The sequence below is a fragment of the Bidens hawaiensis genome, unplaced genomic scaffold (genome assembly GCF_021521415.1).
Source record: "Bidens hawaiensis isolate Kalapana, Puna unplaced genomic scaffold, B.hawaiensis_p1.1 tig00010775_1, whole genome shotgun sequence".
Classification (NCBI taxonomy): Eukaryota; Viridiplantae; Streptophyta; class Magnoliopsida; order Asterales; family Asteraceae; genus Bidens; species Bidens hawaiensis.
Window position 1 is genome coordinate 415,046 of NW_027491827.1, and position 13,868 is coordinate 428,913.

General features: G+C 35.5%; 1 protein-coding gene across 1 annotated transcript; it reads left to right on the top strand.

Moving 5' to 3' along the window:
* The first annotated feature begins 576 nt into the window (after positions 1-576).
* Positions 577-2,062, top strand: LOC143536278 (uncharacterized). Its single transcript, XM_077030313.1, has 7 exons — positions 577-844; positions 957-1,056; positions 1,164-1,252; positions 1,356-1,446; positions 1,541-1,640; positions 1,753-1,928; positions 2,038-2,062. Exons 1-7 carry the CDS (start codon positions 577-579, stop codon positions 2,060-2,062), a joined length of 849 nt encoding a protein of 282 aa, XP_076886428.1.
* Positions 2,063-13,868: the final 11,806 nt, after the last annotated feature.

The window sequence follows — 13,868 nt, forward strand, 5'->3', positions numbered from 1 at the left end:
TATTGTATATTATTTGAAAATCCATTAATTACGATTTCAATTCTATTCCTTCTTACTATAAGTTTTTTGAAAATTTTTGAAATTTCCTAAATTTATGTTTCTAAACAATTACATTTATACCTTCCTTCTATAATTTAGTCTACCCTAATTCATTTTGTATAAATACGTACATTTGATAGGCTAATTCTTACACCATCAAATCCTCTTTAGTAAAAACGAGTACCTTTGTGCCAAGGTTTTTAGTTTCTGTTGTTTATATATCTTCCATTTTCATATTTCATTTTTGAGGCTTAAAAGTGTTATTGTTATTTAATTTTAATGTTTTTTGTGTTTTTTTAAATTTTTCACCACTATTAAGATGGAGCCAACAAATATCACCATGTTGAACCAACTCGATGTTCTTAACAGTGAGTGTATCCTAAAGGTCCGTATTTTGAAACTTTGGCGGCTGAAGGACAACTCAAAGCCCAGCCAAGATTGGTCCATCGAAATGATTGTTCAAGACGAAATGGTATTGTTAACACATTCATTAATTTACTATATTATTCATACAACTATTTACTAATCTTAATAATAATGTGGCAAGGCAACAGAATGCAAGCCTATGTAAGGAAGCCTTGCATTCCCAAACATGATGTTTGGCTTGCAGAGAATAAATCTTTGATTGTTCGGAAGGCATCACTCGGTGAAAATATGTCTACTTACAAATACATCGATTGCCCACACAAACTTTGTTTCACAGCCGAGACGCATCTCTCAAATTCCTACGAATTTGAAGGCCACTTGTATGGGCTGAAATTTGTTACTTTTGATGACATAAAAGCCAAAAACTTTCCACAAAATGGTTATTTGAATTTATTTTTTACCACCTCATTTTGATTATTAAACATTTGGTGACTAACTTTAAACATAATAACCCTCATGATATGTATAATTATTTATATATTTTATTCTAGATGTCATCGGACATGTTACCAAGTTTTTTAATAATAAGAACTCATTCTTAAGGGAAGCTCAACATCAAAACCGAAGAACAATGGAGTTTTGTGATTTGAGGTATAATTATTATATTTATTTATTAATTTTGTTATTATATATATGTGTAGTTGTGTTAATTTACTACTTTTTGATGCAGTGGTAATACTATATATCTCACTTTGTAGGATGACTACCTTAAGCAGCTTACCAAATATGTTGCCGAAAACCCTAATGAGGAATATCTTATTATTGTTCTCTAGTTCGCAAGAGTCAAGTACTATGGAGGTATTATTAAAAACCTTAAAGCGTGTAGTATTGTTTTAATATTCTTTGATGGTTTTCAATATAATCTAATATATATAAATGTTTCTTTTCAGAGAATGTTTATGTCAACAACTCTTATGGTAACGTTGTGTCACGGTTACTAATTAATGATTACTTATATGAGATGGTGGAATACAAGAGAAGGTAAATATTTACTACTACATAACTAAAATTATATCACTACATTATTTCCTTGACTTTTTTGATGATATTGTGACTACCTGTTTATATACATAAGGTTGTTGAAAGTTTCTGGTCAAGTTAATGTGGAAGTAAAGAAACCAGTCGGTTCGTCGATGTTGTTGAATGTGAAAAATGAGTTTTCTGAGGAAGGCACCGTTCTATTCTATAAGTGATCTTTGTACAATTATCGAGATAACTATGAGTATTTATAAGATTATATCAAATTAATTATGATATCATGCTAACTTTCTTTGTTTGTTTTTTTAGGCCAAAAGCGTAATTATACTTGGTACTGTGAAGGCAATTGTAAGCAACAAAGAATGGTATTATGTTGGTTGCAAACGGTGTGGGCGTAAGGTTTCTTCCTCATTTGTTGATGGTGTTAAGGTGTATGAATGTAAGATTGCAGATTGTAATTCTCAAGGGGTAACCGTTGGACCAAGGTAATTTTAAATTAAATTTCTAATATCATACCATGTTTGACTAAATACTTAATGGTTTGTTTTATGTATTTTTCCCAATTAAGTATTGACAACATGTTGATTTGTTCAGGTTCCGTATTCCAGTACGGGTTTAAGATACAACTGTAATATCCCGAAAGTTTAAGAATAAATAATTAATACATTATTTATTTAAGATGGAAAAGTTTACTTAAGTTAGTAGAGAAATAAAATAATAAAGATGGAAGGATAAGTAGGCTAATTTGATGGAATTAATTATGGACCAAAAAAGAAAGATTGGCCTAAGGTTCATGGGCTTAAGGGAGTATAAATACCCCTTAAAACCCTAATCATTTCCAGTTTCATACATCTTCACACCATAGCCTACACCATCAAAACACACACTTAACCCAATTCGCGTTTTTGAGAAAAACACCCACAAAGACACAAATATTCCCGGAGATCTAGCCGTCGGATCGGTCTCAAATTTTAACCGAGTATTACAGACATATAAATGAAGTTTTCTACCTAAAATATCTTCGATCAGAGGTTGAGAAGTCTAATTTTTATCAGTAAAACCACAGCAGCTCAAAAGTGAAGATCCCGGCGACTGTTCAACTGTTCTGGCGACTGTAGCGGCGGTTTCCGGCGAAGGTGAGCTGATGGGTTTGTAGATCGGGACGATACGGTTCCGTGGCCACTTGAATCACTCAAATCGGAGTTCGTTTGATATGGTTTTGAGTATCTCGAGTGATTTCATACAAAAACCTCAAAGGTACGTTTTTGTTAAAAAGACTTACTTTTCATGAACGGATTCATATGAAAATTGGTTGTATGATAGATTGGGTCTATATAAATCGTAAAGCTGCAAACTTGAAGATTAAAGTGGACTTAACGAACTCATGGTTATGAACGGCTCGTTTAAAATCGACCCTAGAACTAGTTTTAAACGTTTTAAGCTTAAAGATCCAAACTTTATGCGTTTTCGGGCCGAGTCTTATCCGAAAATGACCATGGGAATGTTCACGGGAATTATTAACATCATATCAAAGGTTTTCACGTTAAACATGAGATGTTTATGGGTTCAAAACCAAACCCGAAACTGCTACTATACAACTTCGCCTGCAAGCAAGTTCGCTTGCAAGCAAGTTCGCCTACTGATCAACTTCGCCATATAAGTTCGCTACTGTAGATAAGTTCGCTTAAAAGATAAGTTTGCTTAAATGATAAGTTCGCTTAGATAATAAGTTCGCTTAATGTTAAGTTCGTTTAATGCAAAGTTCGCTTAACACTAAGTTTGCTTAATGTTAAGTTCGCTTAACACTAAGTTCGCTTAATACTAAGTAAAAGTAATCTGATACGATAGGATGAGTTTTGATACGTATAACTTATATACAGATAGCAGAGCTCAACTAAAGAAGGGAATAACGATTAACGGAGAAAGAAACGGGATCCAGGTGAGTTTCTAGCCCCATTTCCTTGTTATGTTTTCGGGGCTGTGTGCATACTCAATGTGAATGTTAATACACTTACCTTAAATGGTAAGTGTATGTCTTAATGATGAATGTGATAGTTACGTTTAAATTATAAATGTATGCTTGACAGTACGTGAACGACCTTTGGGTATTGCACGTATTGTTAAGGAAAGTATAGTGTAGTTTGTATGATATGAGTATGTGAATAAGGAAGTATGTATGACTATGATATGTATGATATTATGTAAGATATGTATGAATATGATAACGGAGAGGATAATGACAGGTAAGGTAAGGTTAAAGGGTTGCATACCCTAATAATAAATGCGAAGGTTAGAGGGTTGCATACCCTAATAATATATGCGAAGGTTAAAGGGTTACATACCCTAATAATATATGTGAAGGCTAAAGGGTTGCATACCCTAGTAATATATGCGAAGGTTAAAGGGTTACATACCCTAATAATATATGCGAAGGTTAAAGGGTTGCATACCATAATAATATATGCGAAGGTTATAGGACGTAATGCTCTTTAAAACGTAAGGTAAGTATATGAAAGAAAGTGCGAAGGTAAGTATGTATAATATAAACGAAAGTATGAAAGTATGTAGTTATGAATGTATTGTATGTTATGTGATTAATTAGAACTCACTCAGCGTAGCTGACTTTTTGTATGCACGCGGCGAGTAGGAAGAGGCAGCTCGCTTGAGGGGACACGTGGCATTGAATAAGAGGCTGGCATCGGAAGACTCAAGACGTTTAAGTTTAATGTTTTGTTTATTTTGAAAGACGAGATGTTGTTTTAAGACAAGTTATGGTTTGTTATGAAATGTCTTATGAAAGTTTTTATATTCCGCGAATGTTTTAATTAACTCTGATATTTAGAACTGCGTTTATGAGTAAATCCAACACCAAATGTAAGGCACCGATAACGGAGCCTTACAAGTTGGTATCAGAGCAAAGTTCGAGAGATTTAAGTATCCTAAATGCTTAGACTCGAACAGAGAATGAGATTTAAGTAATAAAAGAAAGAAGATGCCAGTTCAAGATAGCCATGTGTCACTCAAGCAAGCTCGTTAAAGGTAAAGTATATGATTAATTTCATGTATAATGTAAGAATGTGTAAGGAAGTTAGCTTAATTGCTATAGAAAGAATATTTGAATGTTAGCTTAATTGCTAAAGAAATGATGTGTGTATGCTAGCTTAATTGCTAGGGATAAGAATGTAGGTTATATTTATGTTATGATTGTGTGTGAAGTAGAAACTAGCACAAGTGAAATCACAAAGGGAAATATGTAGAACTTGAGGAGTAATGTAAAGAGTTAATTACACTTGGCCACTGTCATTAACTACTTACCTTATGAATCATGTGCTAAATAATTCCTAGAGTGATAACGTTTGTGTTTCCTTAGAGATAAGATAGATGACTGCTACAAAAGGGACGAGCGCGAAGAGGTTGTTGATACCCGTATCAATAACAATCAACAGATCTTAGATCCGAATCTATACTATCAATACGTTTATAGATCTAGCTCATAAATAACCTTGATTTAATGTTATGTATGTGTAATAACGTTAATGTGAAGCTTGAGAGAGAGAGAGAGTAAATACTTTAAAACTTTTCTGAATAATGTTATATCTCTCAAAAACTCTCTTTTTACAAGTGAACAGTTGTTCACTATATATAGAAGGCGACCTGGTTCGCTAACATCCCCTAGCGAACCAGCTTCCCCTTCGTTACATAATTTAACATAACGAACCGTCCCCTGATTCGTTAACATCCCCTAACGAATCAGGAGGGAATACATTATACTGTCTTAGTTCGCTAACATTCCTAGCGAACTAGACTTAACTTAACGAACTAGTCTTAGTTCGCTAACATCCCTAGCGAACTAGACTTAAACTTAACGAACTAGTCCAAAATAAACATTAAATATTACAGTAATCATCAAATAAACATTAACGATAAATACAAAGACTCTAGACGCAAAACCGTGCACTAACAGACCCCCCCTCGTCTTGAGCTCTTTGTCTTTAACTTATTTGAAGCGCTTGGACTGCCAGTCTCTGCAACTATGAATTCCATGTTCGTGACACACACGAACAACTCGTTGGAATTGCATAGCCAGGTCGTAATCTTCTTGGCGTTCAAACAAAATCTGTTTCTTGATAGCACGTCGTTGTCAGTCTTTGATAAATTAACCAACCACATCGGGTCGATTATCTTGATGAGCTCGGTCTGCAGTCCTCGACCACAAACAATAACGACCTCGCCAGTACGATTGTCATAGTACCAACGATTGAAAGACAGATGAAATACCGGAGCACCTTGATCAACGTTTGCGTGTTGATACAAGTCCGGGTACTCTTCAGCTGTCACATCCTCCATCTCAATCTCCTCATTCTCATAAATAAAATCCGTATTCATAAATAACGGATCAACTTCCATTTCTTCCTCATTGATCACTTCGACATCGAGCTCAGTCAACTGATCGTCATTCAACCCAAGCAGAATCGAAATCTGCTCCCGTGTCAAAGATCTAACAGTAAACTCACCGACCTCTATCTCATCTCTGTTCACCACACTTCTAACCACCCCTGATCCATCAATAAATATCACCGTGTTAGCCTCAATCATTTCAATTGGCTTGGCAGTTGTTGGATCTTGATAAATAATTATCTGCTTGTTCGAATCATCACCGCCACTAACACCTGCACCAGAGGATGAACCATGCGATTGTTTAGGCTCACCTCCTGCATCAGATTCGTCAGGATCATCATCGTCATTTTTGAGTTTCTTGAGGGCATCTCCTTTACAAGTTAATTGTAAAAACAACTCTTCTTGTTCTTTTAATTTCACCCCCTGAGACTCAACAATCGTACGCAACGATTTAGTCTCCTTCTGACAGAAAGAAATATAACTCATCATTTTTCGTTGATTCTCCATGAGTCGTTCTTGAGTTTGTCGATCAGCTGCCATTTGATTTTCATATAAATGTAGCAGATTTAGCAGCATTTCAGTTTGTCGACCTGGTGGAAAGTTGTATACGGATGGATGAACAGGTTGAACAGGTCCTTGAGGCCGAGTTAATCTCATGAATGAAACATCACTAGGCGGAGGTGGAGGAAGAGTATTTGTTGGTAGAGGAGGAGGTCTCATTGATGTGGTGGAAGATACTGTAGACAACCCAGCAGGAGGCCTCGGTATCTCGGTCAACGCCATTTGAGGAATTAAGACCTAGCCTCTCATGTGACACCATCGTCGTCGTCAAGGTAAGCATCAGAGTGCTAGTAGTTCATCGCCGAGCTTTGAGTAGTTGATTGACGTGGTGGTGGAGTTCCAATAATTACCCCAGCCCTAGCAGACACACGGGGCTTCTTTGATGGTTCACCAGTAGCTACAGCTTTCCCTTTTCATTTTCTTTCTAGCTGAGCTTTCATGGTGGCAACTAGAGCAGCATCGACTGCATCTTGTTGTTCTTTAAGAGCTCGTTCACCAGCTCCACCATCACCATCATTATCATCATTGTCACCATCATCGTTCCCACCTTCTCCCCATTCACGCTCGGAATCCGAATCATCAGGGATCCAGCGCTCATTAGGAGGACATACGTAATCCGGATTGATTATATGACTAATCATCCGTTTATCATGTGGCTTGTCTTTTCGATAGATTAACATACGATGCACTGTTTTAGCTTTCATATGTTCCATATCAAGAACATCGTTCACCAACGATCGATCAATCACTAAATTAGGAATCAAATCCTGAATGATTAGCTGTAAAAAGCGTGGATACATTAAGAACTTCTTCGACGGTAGAGTTTGCTGAACTTGCTCTTTCAGATGATCAAAGATAAGTTCTGAGTAGTTGAATGGCCTGTTCAGGATTAGTGCAACAAACGCCGATTGTAAACTTAGTCTACATTCATCAAAACCACCGCGACGTCCACTCATACAATGAAGTAAAACATGCAGCAGATACTTGTAAGGTGGACACAACCCATTCTTGTTCAACATAGACTTACGAATATCACCCCCATAATTCAAGCGTGTGAATAAACCCCTAACCAATGTCCTGTCAAATTCACTTGGGTAATCATCATTATCGTTAAATTGAAGTACCCGACGAATGACCTCAACATCAATCGTAATAGGAATCTGATTAATTGTAGCTCGAACCCAATTATTTTCCTCAACAAATTCTGCCGTGTTCCAAAACTGTCTGATTATACTAAGATACACTTTAGGTTTAGCAGTGATTGCATAATGTATCTTCGAACGTCGTAAGAAAGTCAACATAGCTCCAAACGTTCTCAAGTCAGTCACATCTTGCTCAACATAAGCACAAATGTTGTGTTTCTTATCGAACGGCAATAAAATCACTTCAGCATGTTGATCTTGTTGTTGTGGTTGTCCTTGTGGAGGTTGTTCCTGTGGCGGTTGATTTTGTTGTTCTTGATCGGCCATGTTTTACTGTATAAATAAAACGAATATGAGAATAGATATCACAATGTATAATCAAAAGATATGTGTATTAAACGATTTAAATATCTTAATTAAAATTTTTTTTAAATAAATGTCATTCGTTAAGAATCACACTGATTCATTACAATGAGATAACGAATCAGGCGATTCGCTATCAAGTAAATATATTAACGAACTAAACCTAGCGAATCACTAATTAATTTTAACGAACTAAACTCTAGTTCGTTATATTTTAAGCGAATCAAACTCTTATTCGTGTAACATCTTATTCGCTTAGCTAGTTTGTGTAAAATCTTAAACGAATTGGACACGAAATAGTTCCAATTTGCTAAGACTAACGAATGGTCATAAATAAGACTTATTCTTTGACTTCACAAAGTCAAAGTTAAAATTAGAATGAACAACAATAGTCAACATGGTAAACCCAGATACAATTGGACCATAACTATCGTTGAAACATCAGGATAATCAGCTCTTTGAGCTCGGAATCACACTAGTAAGCTTAGGTGGATGAGATTGAGACTCAATACCTAGATGTACTAAGGATTAAACGAACCAACAGTAAACACCAATAACACGAAACAATAATTAACCCGGCAAACAACAATCAAATTAAGATTTAAGTCCACCAAGGGTATCGGAAAGAGATTCCGATCATAATGACATCAAAATCATACAATTATGAACATAAATCATACAAAAATGAGTTTCAAAAGTTCAAAACCCTTAAACCCCTAAAATTTCATAATTCAACAGTCAACACATGGCCATTTTTTTTTTACGAAAATGATATCGCCAAGATCAGTTATACCTTAGAAACTCAAATAGATCTTTGAAGTATCCAAACGAAAAGGTCGAAATTTCAGAGAGAATTTGAATAGGTTTCTTAAAGATGAAGAAAGAAGGCGAACAGTGGAATACTATTCATTTTCTTGTCTTATATATCAATGCACGTAACCCTAGGTACAACTTGTACGAATCAGACGATTCGTTTAACTTAAGGTTAGCGAATTAGCCCATTCGCTAACTCAATTCGTTACCTTATGTAGGCGAATCGCTACTTGATTCGTTAAATTAAAGGTAGCGAATCAAGACATGATTCGTGTCATGATTCGTTAAATATGCATAACGAAGGGATGATTCATTACAGAGTGCGGAAGCGAATTAGGTTAGCAAACCAGAAGCTAGTTCGCTATGAATCACGTAGTTCGTTATCCATAAATAACGAATTGTATTTTAGCGAATTAAACTCTTTTATTTAATTTTAAATTAAATAATAAATTGAATAAATTGAATAAATTAAAGAATTAAATATATAAATAAATTAAATTATCAAGAAATCCTTTTATCCCGACAACCAGATACGTTAAAAAATGTTTCAGATTTCCGAAACATAACTTAAAAATTTATTTAAGTATTTTGTATAAAGAATACGAAAATATTTTTTGTATTTTGTAAAAATTTAAAGAATTAAAGAATGTATTTACAGAAGAATACCCAATCATTTAAAATAGACCATCTTTTTGTGTTTTTCAATGATTTTATCAAAAGCAGTACATATTTTTGTATTTTTGTTGAGTTTGAGCAGAGAATCATATTGACCAAATTGCCCTTCCATCACAGTTTTATATTTCAGCGATATTATGACTGGCGATAAGTCGGTCATTGGTATTGTTGTCTACATAAATCTAATAACACACATTCAAGTATTTTTGTGATATGATTAAATAGTTCAATTAAAGCACAGAATATCATAAACTATCAGCCTCTAATCTTGGTTCAAGCTTAATTTGATTTTTGCCAAATCACCCCAACTTGACTTAAACCATTATATTGTTGATCAAAATTTTGATACCAATTGTAGAAATTTTGAGCAATGCATCAAGTTTCCTTTACTGTGAGTGAGTATGCACGAGTCCATCTGTCGGCTTACATACATTGTATCCCCTGGGGTCCGTTTCTTAATGGTATTAAGACGCACGCAAGGGAGGAACAATTGTATGACTAACAGCGAATTTTGATCAAGTCAGTAATTTAAATTGTACGAAGTACAGCGGTGATCAAGTTTAATGACTTTGGGTTTGAAGGCGAGTGAAATATTCATGCTTATGAATACCCAGATGGTTAAGCCGCATAAAGACTCACAGTGTCCAGAATCTTAACGCTTGTTATTTGCTTTATTTTGTTTTTGGGTGATCAACAAATATAAGGCTTGAGTATGACTGGTTATTACATTTCTGTCATCCTCACCAAGACTTTTGCTAGAGACTAACACCCCTTTCAATTTGGCGTTTATGTTTATATCACATACTTTACTCTACTGGGTTGTTTTAAGACCTATCAATGCACCAATGCAATTAAGCACACAGTCTTTTAAGCTTACTTTTTGCTGAATTTGGGGTCAAGATAATCAATGTACTATCATGTTCTCTTTTTGCTTCAAAAACTCAAAATTTTGAGGAGCATAAAATAAAGAAAAGATAAATTTAATCGCCCCAGTTAACTTAAGTTAATAAATAAATGGCTAACCATCAATTCACGAATGAATCATAGGATCAAGCATGCAAGCATGCTTCACAAACTTAAATAACCGACGTAAATTTTCAGCGAGAAAATAATCTAAAAACGTCTGCAAAAATCTTTTTGGTTTTTCTCGGTACAGACTTTAAAAACACAATATTTTTGTCTTTTTCAATTTTCTTTTTGGATTTTCGGATTTTTCTGTACAAAACATAAATCACATTCTTTTTGGTTTTTCAAAAATTTTAAAATGTTTTTGGTTTCTCTAAATATTTAAAGGAAAAACATTAAAGAACAGAAATCACAATATTTTTGAATTTTGAAATTTTTAATGTTTTGTTTTTTTTGGATTTTATCTATACAAACGAAAACACACTCTTTTTGTATTTTCTAGATTTTCTATTTTATCTATACAAACGAAAACACACTCTTTTTGTATTTTCTAGATTTTCACCCCCTAAAACCAAAATAAATTTTAAACGAAAGATATGACAGAAAATAAAGATAGTCATCCTTGTTTAAGGATATCATCGAGGGTCTTCAATCCATTTAAACCAAGCAAAAAATTAAAACGTGTTTTATCAAACGCTTTGGTAAATAGATCGGCTTTCTGAAAATCAGTATGTACTTTCTCAAGTTCGATTAATTTCTTTTCATAGCAATCACGTATAAAATGATATCGAATTTCGATATGTTTCGTTTTAGAATGTTGTACGGGATTCTTGGTGATACTAATAGCAGCAGAATTATCAATGAAAATAGGAGTATTAAGAAACTTCAAACCGTAGTCGCGAAGATGTTGTTGTATCCACAAAACCTGGAAACAGCAACTCGAGGCTGCAACATATTCAGCTTCGGCGGTTGAAGTGGAGACCGTTGTCTGCTTCTTACACTGCCAGGAAACAAGCCGGTTTCCTAAAAATTGACATCTTGTAGTCGTTGATTTGAAGTTGATCTTGCATCCTCCATAGTCTGAGTCTGAGTGGCGGTAAGATCGAAAGTATTATCTTTGGGGTACCACAACCCGATGTCTGGATTTCCCCGTAGATATTGCAAAATATGCTTGACCGCTGCCAGGTGAATCACTCGGGGACTAGCTTGGTACCTAGCACAAAGACAAACAGCAAACATAATATCAGGGCGAGAAGCCGTTAAGTACATTAAAGAACCAATCATGGCACGATAAAGGGTCGGATCAATGGTATCCTCCAATTCATCCGGTGATAAATTGTGACCCGCTGGAAGAGGAGTTGAAGGGATTTTTCCGGCAGAAATCTTGAATCGGCTCAAGACGTCGTTCACATATTTGGTCTGGTGAATAAAAATTCCATGAGCAGACTGATGAACCTGCAACCCTAAAAAGAAATTCATCTCTCCCATCGAGCTCATCTTGAACTTTGTTTTCATGGACTTCTCGAACTCCTTACACAATGTGTCGTTTGTAGACCCAAAAATAATATCGTCAACATAAATCTGGACTAGAAGAAGATTATCACCAACAGTTTTATGAAATAAAGTGCAATCAACAGTTCCTCGTTTGAAGCCATTATCAGTCAGATGGTCGGCGAGCGTGCCATACCAAGCTCTCGGGGCTTGATGTAGACCATACAGGGCCTTGTTTAATCGGTAAACACGGTCTGGATAATCAGGATCTTCAAAACCAGGTGGTTGTTGGACAAACACTTCCTCGTGTAATTCACCATTGAGAAAAGCACTTTTAACATCCATTTGATAGATCTTGATATTCTTATAAGCTTCATAAGCCAGGAAGATTCGAATCGACTCTAATCTTGCAACTGGAGCATATACCTCTGTGTAATCAATACCCTCTTGCTGATGAAACCCTTGCACCACTAGACGTGCTTTGTTTCTGACAATCACCCCTCGATCATCCTTCTTACACTTAAATAGTCGAAATAGCTTTCTTGACTCTAGCAGGTTTGTCTATTAAATGCCAAACACCCAAACGTGCGAATTGCTGTAATTCCTCTTGCATAGCTTCTACCCAAGAAGGATCTTCAAGTGCCTTACGAGCTGTAGTTGGCTCAACTTGAGATAGAAAGCAATTGAATTTAGCAACATTCACAATTCCCGAAGAATGTAAATTAGTGTAAGCACATAATATGTTATTGTCACTTGACGAAGCAACTTGATGACGTGTACGAACACCCACATCAAGTTCTCTAATGATATTTTCTTGTGGATGATATCCATGAATCCGAAGAGTGTGATTCTCAGGAACAATAACATTATCAAATAAGTTAGTGTAATGTTCACCCAACTCGGGAGATGAAACATTATCACTGTCAAGATCAATAACTTGAATTTCAACTTGATCATCATCAGAAGAAGTAGAAACAGTATCAATAGCAACTGGAGAAACAACGTGAGATTCTTCAGTTGGAGCATCTGGTTGAGCTTCAACTTCATTAGAACTTGAAAATCTTGGAATTGCCAAATGATCTTCAAAGTATGTTCAAACCAGATCTTCATCGATGTGTTCAGTCGAAGGCGTAAAAGAATTAAATAAACTATCGTAGTCAAACATCCAGTCTGGACCTTTCCCTTGAAGAGGAGTTGTGTACTTTTGACAGTCCACATGGTACCATTCTTCAACACAGCCATATGTGAAGTTAAAAACCCTTTTCTTTGGATATGCATATCCCAAGAAATACCCTTCGATAGCTTTTTCTTCAAATTTACCCGAATCCTTCTTCAATATTGTACACGGACACCCAAATGGTTCCAGGTACTTTAAATTAGGTTTTCTATTATTTAAGATCTCGTAGCTTGTCTCCTTGAGTCGTTTCACTGTTAGAACTCGATTAAACGTATAACAAGCTGTATTCACTGCCTCATTCCAAAATTGAACAGGAAGCTTTGAATCAGCTAGCATTGTACGTGCAGCTTCAATCAGAGTTCTATTTTTCCTTTTAGCAACACCATTTTGTTGAGGTACATAAGATGCACTATATTCTCGGTGAATTCCCTTTTGAATACAAAAGAAATCCAATATAGTGTTTTTGAATTCAGTACCATTATCACTTCGGATTCTCCTCACCTTTTGTTTGTACAGTGATTAGATCTTAGTAATAAGATTTTGTACCAAAACCGGTGTTTGATCTTTGGAACTCATAAATAACACCCATGAATATCTTGAATAATCATCTGTCACTACAAGACAATACCAGTCTCCAGAAATACTCGCACGATTCACTGGACCAAACAAATCCATATGAAGTCGTTCAAGAGGAGTATCAATGGAATTCAATAAGTTAGAGGGATGTGTCATCTTCTTCTGCTTGCCCTTTTTGCATGCAACGCAGTGATCAGATAACTTAAAATTCTTTAACGAGACACCCTCAACTAAGTCATTTGCCATTAAATAATTCATCTTTCTGACATGTATGTGACCCATTCTACGATGCCATAGAATCGAGTCTTTCTCGGTTGCTTTCG

What these genes read in the sequence shown, in the direction of transcription:
- LOC143536278 (XM_077030313.1), top strand. Translation starts at nt 577, where the DNA reads ATGTGGCAAGGCAACAGAATGCAAGCCTATGTAAGGAAGCCTTGCATT. An exon ending in ATGGTGGAATACAAGAGAAG is followed by an intron (nt 1,447 to 1,540) that starts GTAAATATTTAC and finishes TATATACATAAG; the next exon opens with GTTGTTGAAAGTTTCTGGTC. An exon ending in AGTTTTCTGAGGAAGGCACC is followed by an intron (nt 1,641 to 1,752) that starts GTTCTATTCTAT and finishes TTGTTTTTTTAG; the next exon opens with GCCAAAAGCGTAATTATACT.